The sequence below is a fragment of the Lynx canadensis genome, chromosome B4 (assembly GCF_007474595.2).
Source record: "Lynx canadensis isolate LIC74 chromosome B4, mLynCan4.pri.v2, whole genome shotgun sequence".
Classification (NCBI taxonomy): Eukaryota; Metazoa; Chordata; class Mammalia; order Carnivora; family Felidae; genus Lynx; species Lynx canadensis.
In genome coordinates this window covers 18,712,129-18,728,747 of record NC_044309.1, presented here as the reverse complement: position 1 = coordinate 18,728,747, position 16,619 = coordinate 18,712,129, and the positions used below count along the sequence as shown (strand labels likewise).

Genomic DNA, 16,619 nt, shown 5'->3' with positions numbered 1-16,619 from the left:
CTTCAATTTTAATTTCGCAACTGCAGATCAAAGACAATGATACATTGGTGTAGTGGCTATTGAGCAGACAGAAGATCACGAAGTAGAAAGCACTGCTAGAATAAAAAGGAACAAAGTGAGAAAATTAATGTTTGTCCCAGATTTTGCTTCCATGCTGTCAACTTACTCGTTGCTTTGTTTCAGGGACTGTTTCAAAGCAGGAAATCATTTCCTCTTCCTAGATTCTTTATGACCAACATTTAAGAAGTCAATAGGAAATCAGGAAGGACAGTCCCACAGTCATTTACCATTTACTCTAATTTGTATTCACAAGTGTTCACTAACTTAAAAAAATAATTACCTTTGAAGTTGGTTAAACATTTTTCTTAAGAACATAAAAATGCAGAATTTTTTTTCTTTTGTCCTTTTATGCAAATGGCTTTGGTTGTATGAAGAATATATCACATTCTTTTTTTTAATAACAAAGTAAGAAATACACCTTAACAAGGCAAAATTGAAAAAAAATCCTTCAAATGGCAGTTATGATTGTTCAGCGACAAAAAAAAATGCTTAAACAATGCATGTCAAATACGTTCTACATCTGCTCAGACCAAGCAAACCTATTCAATGAGGCAAAATAACGTTTTGACCATCATGGCAAAAGTGATACTGATTTCCAGTTCAGTTCAGTTCTTTTAACTTTTTTAATGTTTTTATTTACTTTTGAGAGACAGAGAGAGACAGAGCACGAGTGGGGAAGGGGCAGAGAGAGAGAGAGAGGCACAGAATCCAAAGGACGCTCCCGGCTCTGAGCTGTCAGCATTGAGCCCGATGTGGGGCTGGAACCCACAAACTGCAAGATCATGGCCTGAGCCAAAGTTGGATGCTTAACCCACTGAGCCACCGAGGCACCCCTCCAGTTCAGTTCTTTGTGGACCAACGAATACCTGAACTGTAGTTGTCTTAAGTCATCCATAAGCCGACTCCTGTTGGATGGGCTGTTGGCAGGAGGGAAGGGAGGGCTTTTGAATGTATTGATTATTTTCTTAGGTTTCAAGCAAAAACACTATTTTCCACAAGGTTTTTGAGGACCAGTGTATATACAAAGCTTTGTCTAAATATTTTGTGAGAAAAATTTCTAATGGGAATTATTATTTTGATCTGGCACAATTCTTTTTTTTTTTAATGTTTTTATTAATTTTTGAGACAGAGAGAGACAGAGCATGAGCAGGGCAGGGGCAGAGAGAGAAGGAGATACAGAATCTGAGGCAGGCTCCAGGCTCTGAGCTGTCAGTACAGAGCCCGACGCAGGGCTTGAACCCACGGACTGTGAGATCATGACCTGAGCTGAAATCGGATGCTTAACCGACTGAGCCACCCAGGCGCCCCTGATCTGGCACATTTCTAAACATATTCATAAAGTTGTTTTCTTATTCTTTGGATTGCATTTTTCCTATTTGAATAGGACACTCTTCTATTCTGGTAAAGATTAATCCCATTCACTTGTAAAAATAATAAAGAGATATCTTACTACTCAATGGACAGAGAAAGACCACAAGTCATTCTTTGTTCCATTGGTATTTAAGAAAGAGAAAATAATTGCTACTAATTCATTGTTAAGATAAGAGATTGTTGTATAATACTTTTTATAATGGACAGATTCACTGTTTTTTTAAGTTCTTTTTTTTTAAGTGTTTATTCATTTTTGAGAGAGTGGGGGATGGGTAGAGAGAGAGGGGGACAGAGGATCCAAAGCAGGCTCTGTGCTGACTCAAACTCACAAACCATGAGATCATGACCTGAGCCGAAGTCGGACGCTCAACCAACTGAGCCATCCAGGTGTCCCCTGTTTTTTAAGTTCTTTGGGAAGATTTGTTAATGTTTTTGGAAAAATTTTCAGAACATGAAATTAAAAAAAAATATTTTAGTGTTGTATGGAAACCAATCCGACAATAAACTTCATATATTGAAAAAAAATAAAAATAAATAAATAAAAAATAAATAAAAATGTGAACTGTAAAAAAAATATTTTATTTTTAAGTAATCTCTACCCCTAACATGGGGCTCAAACTCACAACCCCGAGATCAAGAGTTGTATGCTCTACTGACTGAGCCAGCCAGGTGGCCCCAGAACATGAAATTTTAAACAATACTTTGCTCTATGCTATTTTTAAGTGACAGAACAAATAAAAATTTGCATTCAAATACGAACACTGTGCAGAGTCTAACCTAGAATATCAGAAACTAAAATGTTATTAGAGAAGAGAACTCTGATAATCACAAATCATTGCATTCATCTTTGAAAATTATAAAATTTTCCAGGCTAGAATTCATGAAACCCTAAAAATTTAGGAAGCGTTACTAGCATTACATTTTCTAGGCAGAAAATCCCATCACCAGATGAGATGCTTTTAGTTTTGGAAGTACCTAAAAGACCCCCTTAATGAAAGATGCTGTGACTAAGTGAATTTTTAACTTAAACATACAGAATCTTACTTTGCAAGTTTTTCTTTCAAATCCTGTTGGTCCCAAGTGGGATCAGTACTGAGAATCCAAAATAATGGAAATAGATAGATAGATAGATAGATAGATTGTCTAAAAGGTGAATGTTAGTGTTTCCCCTAGCTTTGCTTTTTTAGCTGGGGATTGGGTAAATACATGACGTTTACAAAAGAGCTAGAAATTACTTCTAAAAGAGAAATAATTTCAGCAGTGTTTAATCCATTCATTCAATTTAGTGCCATGGATTCCAAACTATTATTTCAATTTAAGAGCTCAGGCTTGAAATACCATATAGAAAATAGCTCAAACCAACTGTTCCCAAGGGCTTTGTTTCCTCTCTTGTTTCTAGGCAGATCCAGACATCTATGCATCGCTGGGGCATGAACAGAAAGGTTTTCTTTCAGGGATACACAAAAAGAAAATTAAAGCAGCCTCTTTTCATTCTGAATGCTAACCACCCTTTCTTAAAAGGACCTTCATATATTTGATGCATTCCTTAATAGAGTATAGAGTGCCACATTAGCAAATTTCTTTATGACAAATGCAAAAAGCAATGAATATGAATATACACAGGCATGCTTTGTTAAAAAGAGGCCCTTCTCTGTCTTAAAACTACTTCAGAAATGCAAGGTGAAGTAAAAGTCTCTTGAATACTTAGCAAAGTGTATTATACATTATTGCTAAAAAATAAAAAAAAATACAAGTTTTCATACCCTAAGTTGTAATAGTCAGAAAATTTTTAAGTGTCTCCCATATTTGTTCTTTTTTTATATTTTAGAGAAAGAAAGTATGAGCAGGGGAGAGGGGCTGAGGGAGAGAGAGAATCTTAAGCAAGCTCCAAGCTCAGTGCAGAGCTTGATGCAGGGCTTGATTCCACTCTGGGATCATGACCTGAGCTGAAATCAAGAGTCAGACACTCAACCAACTAAGCCAGCCAGGTGCCCCAGTGTCTCCTATATTTGCAATGGTTGATTATATGTAATGTTTATACGTAACACTGTTTCCATCTGAGTCACAATATTTGGCAAAGACCCATGAGATATCTTTGACAAAGGTCCACTGAAACTTACGGGTATCACATAAAGTTACAGAAGGTCATTGTTTACCCAAGACCTACAGTCTTTATTTCTCCAATGCATTGGTGCTACATTGTAAAGTGCATATTAATTTGTCAGGTAAAATAAATGCCAAAGACTTGGTGTGATTTAGTGTATATAACTGGTATTAGTATTTCTAAAAATTAAGTAAGTTTCCATCACAGAGGCTGGCAGATTCATTAAGCTACATGTCTTCCTGGGAAGAAGCAGTGGCCCCAGTACTTCCCCAGATGTAGTCATAGAAAATCATGTTGTTGACATGCCTGTGCCAACTTGGACCTATTTAATCTTTGAGATACAATCACTTTATTATTGTTTCTGATTCTGAAAAAAAAAATCACAGAAAAAAAACTAGTCCTTAAGACATAATCCATTAATATAAAATGGGACTGTCCAGTGAATGACCCCAGAAGTTGTCTCTTTGTTGCCCAGAAGCTACATAGCTGAGGAGATAGGCTATACGCCCTGCAAGGAGATGGGCTCAACCTGAACTCGATCCTCCACTGCACCAGCCTGGGTCCTGGCTCTTCCTAAATAGCTGGCAGGTAAGCCAGGACTGCTTGTGCTTGAGCTTTGAGTATTTATTTCCTCTGTGCAATGCCCTCTCATGCTTGTCCAATAAAGAGGAAAAGCAAATGGGACCCAGCCCTGCCTGGAGCACTGTCCCACGGTGGGATACTTCTCCATGGGCTGCCCAGAGAACAGGGGACTCACGCATCTGTTGGCTTTGCTGATCCTGACTTCCAGCCCATACTTAGTGGTCACTGGCTCCTTCACCTTGAGCCCTTTGCTCAACATGTAAAGACTGGACACATTCCGGACTACCAAAACAATTCATCTGTTTTTTCAGCATGATTTTTAAAAGTCAATCTGGATAAAGATCTAGACCTATGACATTAAGCAATACTATGATTTTTGATGTTGAAATAATAATTTTCACAAAAGTGTATTTTAAACGTCCCATGGGAAGTTCTTCTGGATAAAGAGGAAAAATATGATTGCAAGATGATATAATAAAATTTCAACTGCTAAACAGTTACCTGGTGTTCCCTCTGTTAGGAGTCTCCCCTTACTGCCCTAGATAATACAAAGAAAGGCAGAAGACATGGCAGATATTCTCATGAATAGAAAATGAGGTAGGAAAAACTGCAATATTTTTTTAGTTAACTTAAGGGGTTTGGCGGGGGGGGAGGGTAAGTATGGTATTTTTCTTTGTAAATGAAGATCACAAGAATATTATTCACTCTAAAACATAATTCTTGTTCTGAAAATAAATTATATGACTACCACACTTAATAATTTTACAATCTGTGTGTATCACTCCAAAGACTATTTCCATGCCATGACTGCAAATAAACTCAATTAGCTAACAGTGAAGCATCATAGAGATAATTCAGTTATTCCTTATGGAGCTCTTTGAAGGACAGCTATGGCTCTTTTTTCATTCTTGTTTCGATAAAGAGCTGGCATGTCATGCTAAGAATAATCTATAATTGAGCGAGATCTATGATGCTATATTTTAATCCTCATCATCTTTTAAGAGGATGAGCGATAATTGCAGGTGAATTCTGCCTGATCTACTATTTCCAGTGCATATTCTTCTTGGAAGACTAAAAATCCTTGTCAATATTCCAGAAGAAACCGAATGGGATTAAATCAGAAATTTATAGCTAGGTGTTTGTGCCTATTACCAAAACAGAAGGAATTAAAATAGATTTTGTTGTCAGTTAGCATACAACCTTTGGCAACATAGAGTTGAAGACCTGAGGCCAATTCCAGCCCAAAGGAGGGGGGTGGTGGCAAGGGTGTAACAGGTCACCCTCAGGGAAGGGAATGACAGGGATCCACAACTGACTCTCAGAGTCAAGGGAGTACCAGAAGGTGGGGCAAGGCTTTGGTCACAGTGGTTAATGATTAGAAATCTAAGTATTTCTGAAATTCTTACCTTCACCCATAACTCTCCTCTAATGGCTGTCTCATCTTACCTCGCAACAATTCTCATCTAGATGTAATTCATCTTTCCACCCCTCAGATTTGGGCTTTTGGATGCAGTTCCTTGGCATAGTGTTATGGACTGAACATTTGTGTCCTCCCCGCCCCCCAAATTCATATGTTAATAGCCAATCCCCAATGTGATGGCATGAAGAGGGGTGGCCTTTGGGGCGTGATTAGATCGTTAAGGTGGAGTTCTCATGAATGGAGATTAGGGCCCTTATAAAAGAGACCCCAGAGAGCTTTCTAACCCCATCAGCCATGTGAGGACAGTACAGAAAGAGAGCTCTCTATGAACGAGGAAGTGGGCTCTCATCAGACCTGCCAGCAACTTGATTTTGGACTTTCCAGACTGCAGAACTGTGAGAAATGAATGTTCGTTGTTTAAGCTGCCCAGTCTGTGGTAGTTTTGCTCTAGCGGCCTGTACAGATTAAGACACACAGTCTAAAAGGGAGTTTAGATCCTTGCCCCTGCCTATCCGTGCAAAACTCTGTCTAGAAATATCTTGATACTTGGCTACTGTCTAACTCTCTCTTCCTCACATGGTTCGGATGTCACCTTGTCTTTACATTAATCCCGACTCTCTACGGAATAAGGGTCTCCCTCTGGGTGCTGATTAACTTATTCAGTACTTCTCCTTTTCAATCACACACCCTCACAATGCTTTCTTTCTCATTTCCTGAGGAACCAAATCTGACACCGACAGGGCACTTGGAAAATTTCAATTCACTCGTGAGTCAAATAAGTGTGCTTCTCCAGGATTAATCTTAGTACTTCCTTCACACAGCTTTCTGATTCTACAACCACATACTGAAGCCTCTGGAAGTTCAGACCTCCTAAAATGGAAATGCCTCATTAAAAAAAAATCTACAACAGCTTTTCACATCCATAATAAATATAGTAGCATAGCTATTCAATCTCAGGTGGCACTTTTCTTTCTTTTGGAAAATGTCACAAATCTGCACTATCACATTCTTCACATGTATAAGTATTTATTATCTTCTCTGAGTTCACTGAGTGGAAAGCGGCCCGAGGAAAGAATGAGCATGGCAGTATTCTGCAAATTTTCATTATTCTATTTCTGTGAAATGGGATGATGTGTCTTATTATTACCCTATATTTATATTCATTATTGTGATTGCCAGGCCTCTGAAATGGAGACAGCTTACTTAGACTTGAGACACACAAGCAGTAAGATTTTCATTATCCAAGAATATTCTGATGTATTCTCTGTGTTGCACAGATACCAGGAAGATTCTGCCCACATGGGGCATTACAGAATTTGCCTGTTTCTATGTAAAACAATCATCAAAGCAACCCCAAGCAAGATTAAGTACCCACCAGCAACTTCTTTCCTTTCAAGTAGATTGCTTAGTTATGGACTGCAATAAAATATTAGAACACATATAATAGCCTTGTGTGCAGCAGTTAGCAATTGCTAACTTTTTAGAGAAACCTGTTCTAAAATCGGTAAACAGAAGGTGCAGACACAATTTGACATGTGCTATCGATGAAGATCAGAAAGATTTTCCACATATGCATTTTGGAGAAAAACAGTTGGCCTCTGAGTTTTAGCCATATTCATCGCACATATTTGCTGACCATTCTCAACTGTACCTTCCTCAGATAGGAGCTTTAATGTGAACAGGGATGATACAACTGCTGGATATGCCTGCAATTTTGAACTTGGTACCAAAAGGAGAAATCCACAAGACATGCTGCTGGTAGGCGGCACAATTTAATCTAAGGCTTTGCAGAACATTTACATCTTCAAAACTAACAGCTAAATCCGCTTTGTGGTCTAACTGTCTGCAGCTCAAAGGGTGGCCTGTGGTCCAGCCACACGCGCAACACCCGAGAGGCAGCGGACTGGCTCACAATTTCTGAGTCGGTTTGGACTGTGGAGTTATAGGATCCATAATTCCTATTTGTAAATATCCCCTTCTTTAAGTCATCCCAGTGCTTGTGAATCAAGGCAAGGAAAAAAAAAATCACACTTGACAACCCTTTCCAGAAACATTTTCATTGTCCCAAGAGAGGGAATATGAAGCTCAAAATACTGCATGTAAATTAGTGATAAAAACTCCATGTGTGGTTCAGGTACAGGGTATTAGAAAAGAATCTGTGTTGGATTTCTTTAAAGGTGAAGAACTATAGATTACCAGCACCATTACAAGGAGTCAGCTGACGAATCTGATCTTCAGGAAGATCAATAATTCTCACTGCTCAGGGCCTCCCCATTCCATAATGCCACTGATGCTTCAAGAGCTCTGTGCCAGCCAAGAGGAAAAACAGCCAGCAACAAGGTGAAGACTTATGTGCTGCTTGTCCGTGCACCTGTCCCTGGGGTCATGGGATTCACTGAATGCTGCTCGAACAAAGTTGAATCATGAACGGAATTCAACCTTACCTGAAAGGCTTGGAAGCCTTATATTCCCAAAGTAATTACAAAAAGTAGCACACGAGCGACTGCTTTTAATACCTACCAATCGTAAGAAGGCATTGTTCTTACCTGGTCACGTGGTCATATGTCCACATGAACAGAGAAAGTACAAGAAGAAAGGTCTTTCATAAATCAACAGTCAGACCAACAGAGGCATTTGCCAACTGTTGAGTTCCTACTCACTCATCGGGAAATATAATCGGTTTCAAAACATCTTTATATCTTCATGGGGGGAATATTAAAAAAAAAAAGAAAGAAAATGATGACAACAACAAGAAATTTCTACTGGAAGAATTCTGTAATTGAGATACTAAGTTTTACAGTCCCTCTATTATCTGCTCTTGTGCAGAGCTAGAAAATATACTGTCACCAAGTTTAAAAAATAACAGCCTTTGTTTATTTCTGAATGAATCTGTGCCAGAATAGTAAGTATGCTATTGTCTTTTGTTTTTGTCTTTGGTGAAAGTGGGATATCAAGTCTAGACGACGGCAGAAGTGGGGGACATGTGCTCGAATGCCATTCTGGGTGGTTTAAGTCTCACAGGGATACAGATCATTTTAACAGCCACTGCTACAGCCAGGGCTCTGGGACAAAACCATTCAGATTCTTGACATCAACTTTGGAAGCATCTAAAGGGAAAAGCACACGTAGTCTTTCATGCTCATTGCTTGTATTAAGTGACATAAATCAAAATGTTTATTCCTAAGAAAGACCTTGTCATAATGCCCGGCACAGAGTAGCCACTCCACAACCATTTGGTTCCTTTCTTCCTTATTTCTGTTTAACTCAATCAGGCAAAAATATTTTCCCTAAAAGAGACACAACAATGTTCAAAAATGCCATTTCAAGGGCCAGAATAAATAAATTTTTCAGAGAAGTTTCAGATGTAGGCTTTTGTTTCCAGAACTAGAGGTAGTGTGCCAAGGAGTGACTTATGGGACTTGAGTCCCCAATAATCTCCATCATCCCCAGAACCGCATCAGAATAAATAAACCCTTAAAAAATAAAAGCGGTCATCTTGTTATGAAATCTAGCTTCAAGAGAAGTCCCCTCCCAGCCAGACTGAAACCCCCAAATTACTTTCACATCAATATTCGGGTACTGCCATTGTCCAAAATCATGACATAATCAAAGTACCATTTACTTTTCCTCATATTAGAGGAAGCGAAGTCAAGCAGAAACGATAAATCTGGGGAGTTGGGCAGGCCCGGGTTTAAATACCTTTATTCATTAATGGAAGAGCTTAGGAAAAATACCAAACCTAAATCTGAAATTGCCCACATGTAAAAGTCACTGAGATTACCCAGTGAACCTGGAGACACAAATCACACTAGGCTGATGTCAGGACAAGGCAAGATGATATCCATACTGTTTGTGCCTGGCGGACCTTAGCACCGAGTGATTATCCAGCATATACCTCTCTGCACCTGCACTGTCCTGCCTCCTTTTTTTTTTTTTTTTTTTTTTTTTTTTTTACTGACTCAAAACCATTGACATTATGTGATCTCCCTGTTAAGGCAGAAAAGAGAAAAACTGGCTGAATAACAAAATCATGGGTATAGTAACAATCGGGACTATATTCTGAGGACTGTTAATACATCCCTGAGCAAAGGGATTTTCGCTTTTACAAATGATTAAGAAGATTCAGCATCCTGCCTAGAGATCACAGAGTTCTAGGAATGCGTGTTCTCCTCTTTGAATCTCAGTAGGCTACCAGTTCTGGACAGAGAGTAAACACCTCTGCTTCTGAGCAACTCTCCTTTCTTTAGGTCGCACCCCAGCTAAAGAGTGCTCAGGGAAGAATTATGTTGCCCTCTGCGAGTTGCTATAACAACACTGTTGCCAAAATAGCAGGCCTCTGCAGGAGTCAGAATAGCCTCTTACAGATATTCTATGACTTCTGCTCCTGGCACATCCTCTGTTGCCTATTGAGGGGCCTGGCTGGGGCAGTCAGGGACCACCAGAGTCACATGCTAGCCAAGGAGATGGAGAGGGGTTTTGAAAATTGCTGGCCTTCTCACATCCACAGAATCCCAACGGCCTGTGCTTCAGATCTTCTGAAGATTCCTTTCGCTATGCAGGAACAAAATGATGCCTTGATAACTATTTGGAGAACTATGTAGTGTCTGTTTCAGGAAGTGGAGTTCTTTTCCTAAATAATGAGTGTTTCAGGGCCGTAAAAAGAATGCTGTTTGGTTCCTAAAAAGTAGGAACTGGTCACCTAGGAGAAAATAGAACTACAACTACAGTTTGAGAGAGCATACACAAACAGACGATGGCCAGACCATGGATGACAACAGAACTCTTACCCCCAGCCTCTACAGAAACCAGTCCAGGGAAACAACCTCAGCAGCACTCAGCCCAGAATGATCAGGGCTTGGTGAATAACTGACAGCTTTCCTATCTTTTGTCTCTAGGTCTAACTCAGTAAAACCCAAATACGGTCCCCAAATCGATCGCCCGAGATGCTCTGCTTCTAATTAACCCACCTCCAGCTTCTCCATGCCAACAACTTCCAATCAGAGCATACCTGAAGCCTCCTCTTTTTTTTAAAGGAGAAACTTTCCCACTCCCCTGCCTGCTTTTGAGTCTCTACCAAAGGGAAGTGATGGAAGCTGACTGTTGCTAGGGCAGACTGAATAAATAGCCTCCATTCTTGTTTGGGTGGTTTTTGCTTATTTCCATAAGATTGACCTCTTTGTTAGGATCCTAACAGGATCCTATTTTGTGATTTGCAATGCTAAGGACAATAGAAACTTAAACAATGTAATACTACACTTGCGGCCTCTGGGCAACCCTACAGACTACCTAAAATGTACCCTCAGCAAACTTCCCTACTCATCCAACCCAACTCCAACCACCCTCATTCCACTCCATAACTCCAACCATAACAAAGAATTGCTTACAGTCACCGAGTGACCGACCATTCCAGTTCGCCCAGAACTGTCTTGTTTTCAGCACTGAAAGTGCTACGCTCCAGGAAACCCTTAGTCCGGGGTAGAACGGGACGGCTGGTCACTCTATGAGACTCTTCAAGCATGCCCTACTGTTCTAAGACTTAGCCATTGAAAAGGCAATTCACTCTGCCGGGAATCTCCTTTCTTACTCCAGGCAGGGTATCAACCTGGTGAGCTCCTCTCAACTTGCCAAGCCCCTGCCTAAATGCCCTCCCCCAGGCTAAGCCTCTTTGACAGTGGTGCATCCCCCAATCCTAAGCAGGTGATCTCTCCCTCCTCCATGCCATGCTATAGCCTGTATTTTTCTCGTACGTATCACATAGCCTAGAGATGATTTGGTTACACAGTGACTTCCTTGCAGGCAGGGGCTGTATCGTGTTCCTTTGTGTTTCCTCACGGTCATCACCACATCAAGCTAATATTTGTCTGTTTCTAGAGTAAATGAATACATCTGTGACTAAATAAATGGCTTAGCTACGATGTATTTACTTATTTAATATCATTACAATTATTTATTACTGAATTAGTAAATATCAACTAATTATTTATGGATGAGTTAAACTGATCCTCACAAAAAGTCCCGAAGCTCTGGACTGAGCTGAAGGGCCAGTCTATACATACGTGGGAGTTGGGTGCCTTACAGGAAATACATGCATCGATCCATTTCAGTTGCCCAGATTGGTTACCTACCTCAATCTGGGTGGTGTTGTCCTGCCCATCATCCAGTAGCAGGTCTGTGAAGCCTCTGGGCTCTGGGGAGTCTTGGCCCATGCTTGCTCGGTTCGAGTCTACTGCCTTGAGGGAATCCAAGCTCCTTTTCCACCGGTGGCTGAATGCATGCGTGTCCACATCGACTTCCTGTTCTGTTCGTGGCAAGACCTGAGCAACTTGATATTGCCAATCTGTTTGAACAAGAAATACAATGATGAGTTGCCAGTTGCTATGAGTCATATACATGCTCGCTAACAGAGCAGAAGAATAAGTCTGCTAGTCATGAAAATAGGAAACTAACTCATAACAGCGGAATCTGTTCAATTGTAATATTTTGAGTTGGTATGAACATCTCTGTGTAGAATGCAATTTTAAAACACACCATAAGTCATGACAATGGTTACTGTGCAGATCCAGCAGAGTCCCTAAAACAGATGTGCAGCCCTAAAGCAATGCATTTTATTCCCTTCCCTCCCCACCCTCTGCACACACACGCTTCATAAACATTCTCTAGTTGTCCTGAGAAAATAAGCTACAATCCAAACAAAGGAATGAAACCTAGTGATTCTTAGCACACTTGAAAATAAAAATCAGACGTTATTAACTTGTGAGTTTATATTCCCTTCACACAAGTTTTGCTGGGCAGCAAGGAGACAACAATGTATTTGAATGGGTTAAATAATATATGGAATGATCTTTGTGTAAATGTGCTAACCTGCTTTGTTGCTCACAAGTCAGATTTGGTTCATTGCCCACCTCACTTAATAAGCAACACCCACAGGAGGCATCACAAAGGCTCTTGTTCATTTGTGCTGATCTCACCTTGGACTCTTGTCAGGGTGGTGAAGGATGACAGTGATAGGCACTCAGAGAAATGGATGGGAAGGCAAAGAGACCAAATCACAAAGGTATTTTAAAGCCATCTGCAGGGACTGGCCTTGCTGACCCAGCTCATCCTGCTACTACAGGAGGGAAAATAAGATGTAATCATTACTCCTAGTCTTTCATTTCAGTGGGTCAGCAGGGGAAGGTATATCGCAAGTATGGGAAATTCGGTTTCTGACCAAGAAGAACAGGCTTCTTCTACACAACTATTACCCAAAGATATGAATTGACAGCCTTTATAACTGGCAGGATACAGGTTCAAAAAGGGCTAAGAGAGCAGTGATTTAATTATAGCTGTGATGTTGCCCTCAATATGAGAACATTCCAAGAAACCAAAATGTATTTAATGTGACTTATTACACTACTGTATCAGCTACTTAGAACTCTAATAACTAAGTTAAGGCTACCACTGCTAATCACACACAAATGGTCTAACACATTTCCCTTTCAACTCAGAAAGGTGCTAATAATTCTTCTAGACAGAAAAGATATTCTTTGGTTTCACCGTGAACTTAGAAGATCTCCCACTGCTTGATGCTTGGGCAGATACAGCCTAGAGAGAAATACCACCATATTACCACCATAGTGTTGGTAATTTAGACTTTTTCATGGGCCCATGCAATATGAGCTTAAAAGAACGGTGAAGACAGAAGTGGCCAAGAGCTCCACATATAGGAACCCAAGAGCTAGAAAAATGGAGCACCATGCACAATTCACAGAATTGTTGTAAGGCTGAAAAATCTCAGGTACACAAAGGGCTGATCATGGGTCCCCCCCCCACCCCCGCCTGCCAACTCACAGTAAACGTTCAATCACTATGGCTAATGAGTATTGTCATCATCACCATATAAAATGTTTCTTTTTTAACATTGTTGTCCCACTGGCCATTGAACTGTGCTCAATAAAAATGATGATGACTGACTGACTGATGGATAAATGAGCTGTTAACAGTCTCTTTGGAACAAAAATGATTGGACCAGGCAGAATTAAGTAATGGAAGAAATACTGAACAAGGATTCAAAAGACCTGGGGTGGAATTCTTTGTTAGGTTTGCTGGATATGGGGTCCAGCATAATTTACAAAACTCCGTGCTTTGGTTACCCTATATTTTAAATGGGAATGAAACTACCTTACCTGCAAAGGCAGACAGCTTTTCCTGACGATGTGTCAGGCTCTAAGACCTATGGTTCTAGGCAAAGCTACATAAAGCAATTTTATTTGCTTTATTTATATATTCTACCTCATTACCAAAAATATATGAGTCAGCATACAACAAAACTAAGCAATACAGTTTTATAACAACCAGCTAAGACCTGCTGGCCCAACACTTAGGTTAATTTTAGAGATGTGTGTTTGTCTTGCACTAAAGGTGGTGGCTATCTGAATACAAATAATCATATCAGAGCAACTGAAAATCTATACAAGATTCTTGTTAGAATGTCAATCCAGATAAGAAATGTAGTAAATACAATGCAGTTAATGGATTACATGCTCCTGGATATAAAAATGGCTTTTAAAACAATCACACAAAGGGAAGAGCTCCAAGCAGAGGTTTTTCTGTCCTCTAAAATGTAAATCGGGAAGTCTACCTAAAACTTCAAAGAATTAATCTTTATTAAAATCTTCAAAACAGAATTTCAAAACAACTCTTGGTTTCTTTCAAATGGGTGCTACTGTTTGATATTAATTGCTTGATATTTATGTTATCACTACCTTTCCAGAGATTTATAACACAAGACAAAAAATGGTACTTCCCATGATGCCTGGAGGCCAGGAACATCACGCTAGCCCCTGTGATCCTGGCACAGGGCAGTGAGAGACAAAATAACTAACATTGGGGGGCTGTCTGCATAGAAAGTCTCTTTCTCAACTTCCTTGAGCCCCTCTCTCATTTTTCCCTACCTTCTTACCCTAGAGAAAAAATGGAAAGGAACTTCAAAGCTTAGGGGTGATAAAACCCATATTCCCCACTGTTAAATTGACTAAAAGAAAAAGAGCATTAGTTCTGTGACTTAACAGCCTTCCCAAGCAAGCCCATACCTAAGCCTGTAAAGGCCTCCAGGAAAAGAAATTGAAACCTAAGGACAACCAGTCTCACACAGCCAACTAGGCTTTTCTGAATCAGGTAAATGCTTAAGCCAATCAAATAGTTTTCTTGCTTTGTGTCTGCCTTTTTCCCCATAAAAGTCTCTCCCCTCTCCTGTCCTCAGAGTGCTCCCATTTCTGGCTCAGTGCTGCCAGACTAGAATTGATCTTTGCTCAGGTAAACTCTTGAAATGTTTAATATGCCTCAGTTTATCTTTTAACACTACATAAGTTGAAGTTTGGCATGTTTGATTAATATGTCAAATTCTTTTCATAGTGTTTTCATAGTTTCATAAGTAATGCTTCAGAAGGGTTACTGGGGAAGGTAAATTTAACAGACAGGGAGGCCTCCTGTATAAGACAAACATATATGCTGACTCTAGTACTCACAAAGTAAGTCCTTAGACAGCTGTGGGGTTGTGGTGGGGTTTCCCTCCCCCCCCCCAATTGTTAGCGATGTTTTATCATTTTTATTCTCTTGCTTCATGGTCACGTTAACAGCTATTACAGCTGCGGAGTGGTTTGCCTCCATTATGGACACGCTCGCTCCTCCTAGAATTTGCTACCTTCAACTTTGCAAACCTATCACTCAATTACTTGCTAGCTCTCGTATTTACAAAGACTAAACAGGATCTAAGGAAGGCACTGAGGGGTTTTTTTAATAAGAAAATTTGTGAGCTTTAGGGCTTGGCTACTGTGAATTTTCTTTCGGTTGTTATTTTAGACCTAATTCTTTTTCCCTGGTGATGTTATGAATACTAAGAGGAAACATTCCTATATGCTCCTAATTCAGTCCTACATGGTTCATCAAGACTGGAGTATGAAATTGGCTTAGATTTTGATCTCATTTCAGAATTATTTTTTAGACAAGATAAAACAAGTCAAGAATGAATATTTTATAGAAATAGAGACCGAGAAAAATTGGCAAAACCACAGCATGGTCATCTACATTGTAAATTATTCCTGGGCACTTCATTTGCTTTCAAACTCATAAAAATATTTTAAATTATTCTTTAAATCATCACCAAAACGAATCATTCAGAAGCAAGATACAGGGATATATGTAATATAATTTTCCCCTTCGCAGCTGTAGTGAAAACAAAAGCATCAGGAGGGATCTTTGAGTAGTCTGGCTCAGCAGATTGTTTGCTTTCTGCCCACTGTATGTTAATTAAGCCACTGATGGAAAACTTTCAAAGATAATTTTCTCCAACATATCTTGCTATAATTGTTAATCACATGGCTCATGGAAATATTAAATATATATAAAGACTCTCTTTTGGATATGAGAGAAAGCTTACAGACATATTTCTGTGTGTGTGTATGTGTGTGTATATATGTGTATATATATAGACAATACATAAATTAATCAACACATTCTTGAGATATTTTATTCAATTAAAATAGCAGATAAACTATCACCGAAGAAGCAACTTCATTACATTCCAAATTAACGTTACTATGAAAGCCAATAATGTCTAGTTAATCCGAGAGTAAAAACAAGAAACTCATGTGTATCCTCCTATCATTCTTTGCAAACCATGTAAGTCCCTTTTGTGCCATCACATACTGTGAAATAATTTAAAATAAAATAAAAACAAAAGGTAAGAAAACTGTGCTGAGCTGGATATGTTTATATTTAGGTCTCCTCTGAATGATTTTATTAAAATAGCTTACATTTAACCAATAGTTATACTTTGAAAACATCCTTAACCGTATGTTGTATGTCTTGCATACAGATCATATACACAATACATGTCAAATGACCAAGAAGTAACTACATAAATTGACATGCATCTTATGTAATTGAGGTCTGTCTGTGCCTTTTGATAAGCATTTTGATCTACACTTTACAAGTGAACCCCTGTGAATCCTCTGCAGAAACATGAAGACTGTTCACTGCAAACAGATTTGATGACTAGATTCATCTGAAAATAGATAAAATTATCTGGCTGAGGTAGACCCC

The 16,619-nt window shown here is 39.4% G+C and overlaps 1 protein-coding gene across 4 annotated transcripts in view; it reads right to left on the bottom strand.

The window, feature by feature from the left end:
- Positions 1-16,619, bottom strand: part of PLXDC2 (plexin domain containing 2) — a 455,171-nt gene that overhangs the window by 270,685 nt on the left and 167,867 nt on the right. For all 4 annotated transcript variants that reach the window (XM_030321035.1, XM_032593836.1, XM_030321036.1 and 1 more), the window contains one exon: positions 11,663-11,874. In XM_030321035.1, coding sequence (XP_030176895.1) covers positions 11,663-11,874 — 212 coding nt within the window. The remainder of the gene's footprint in view (positions 1-11,662; positions 11,875-16,619) is intronic.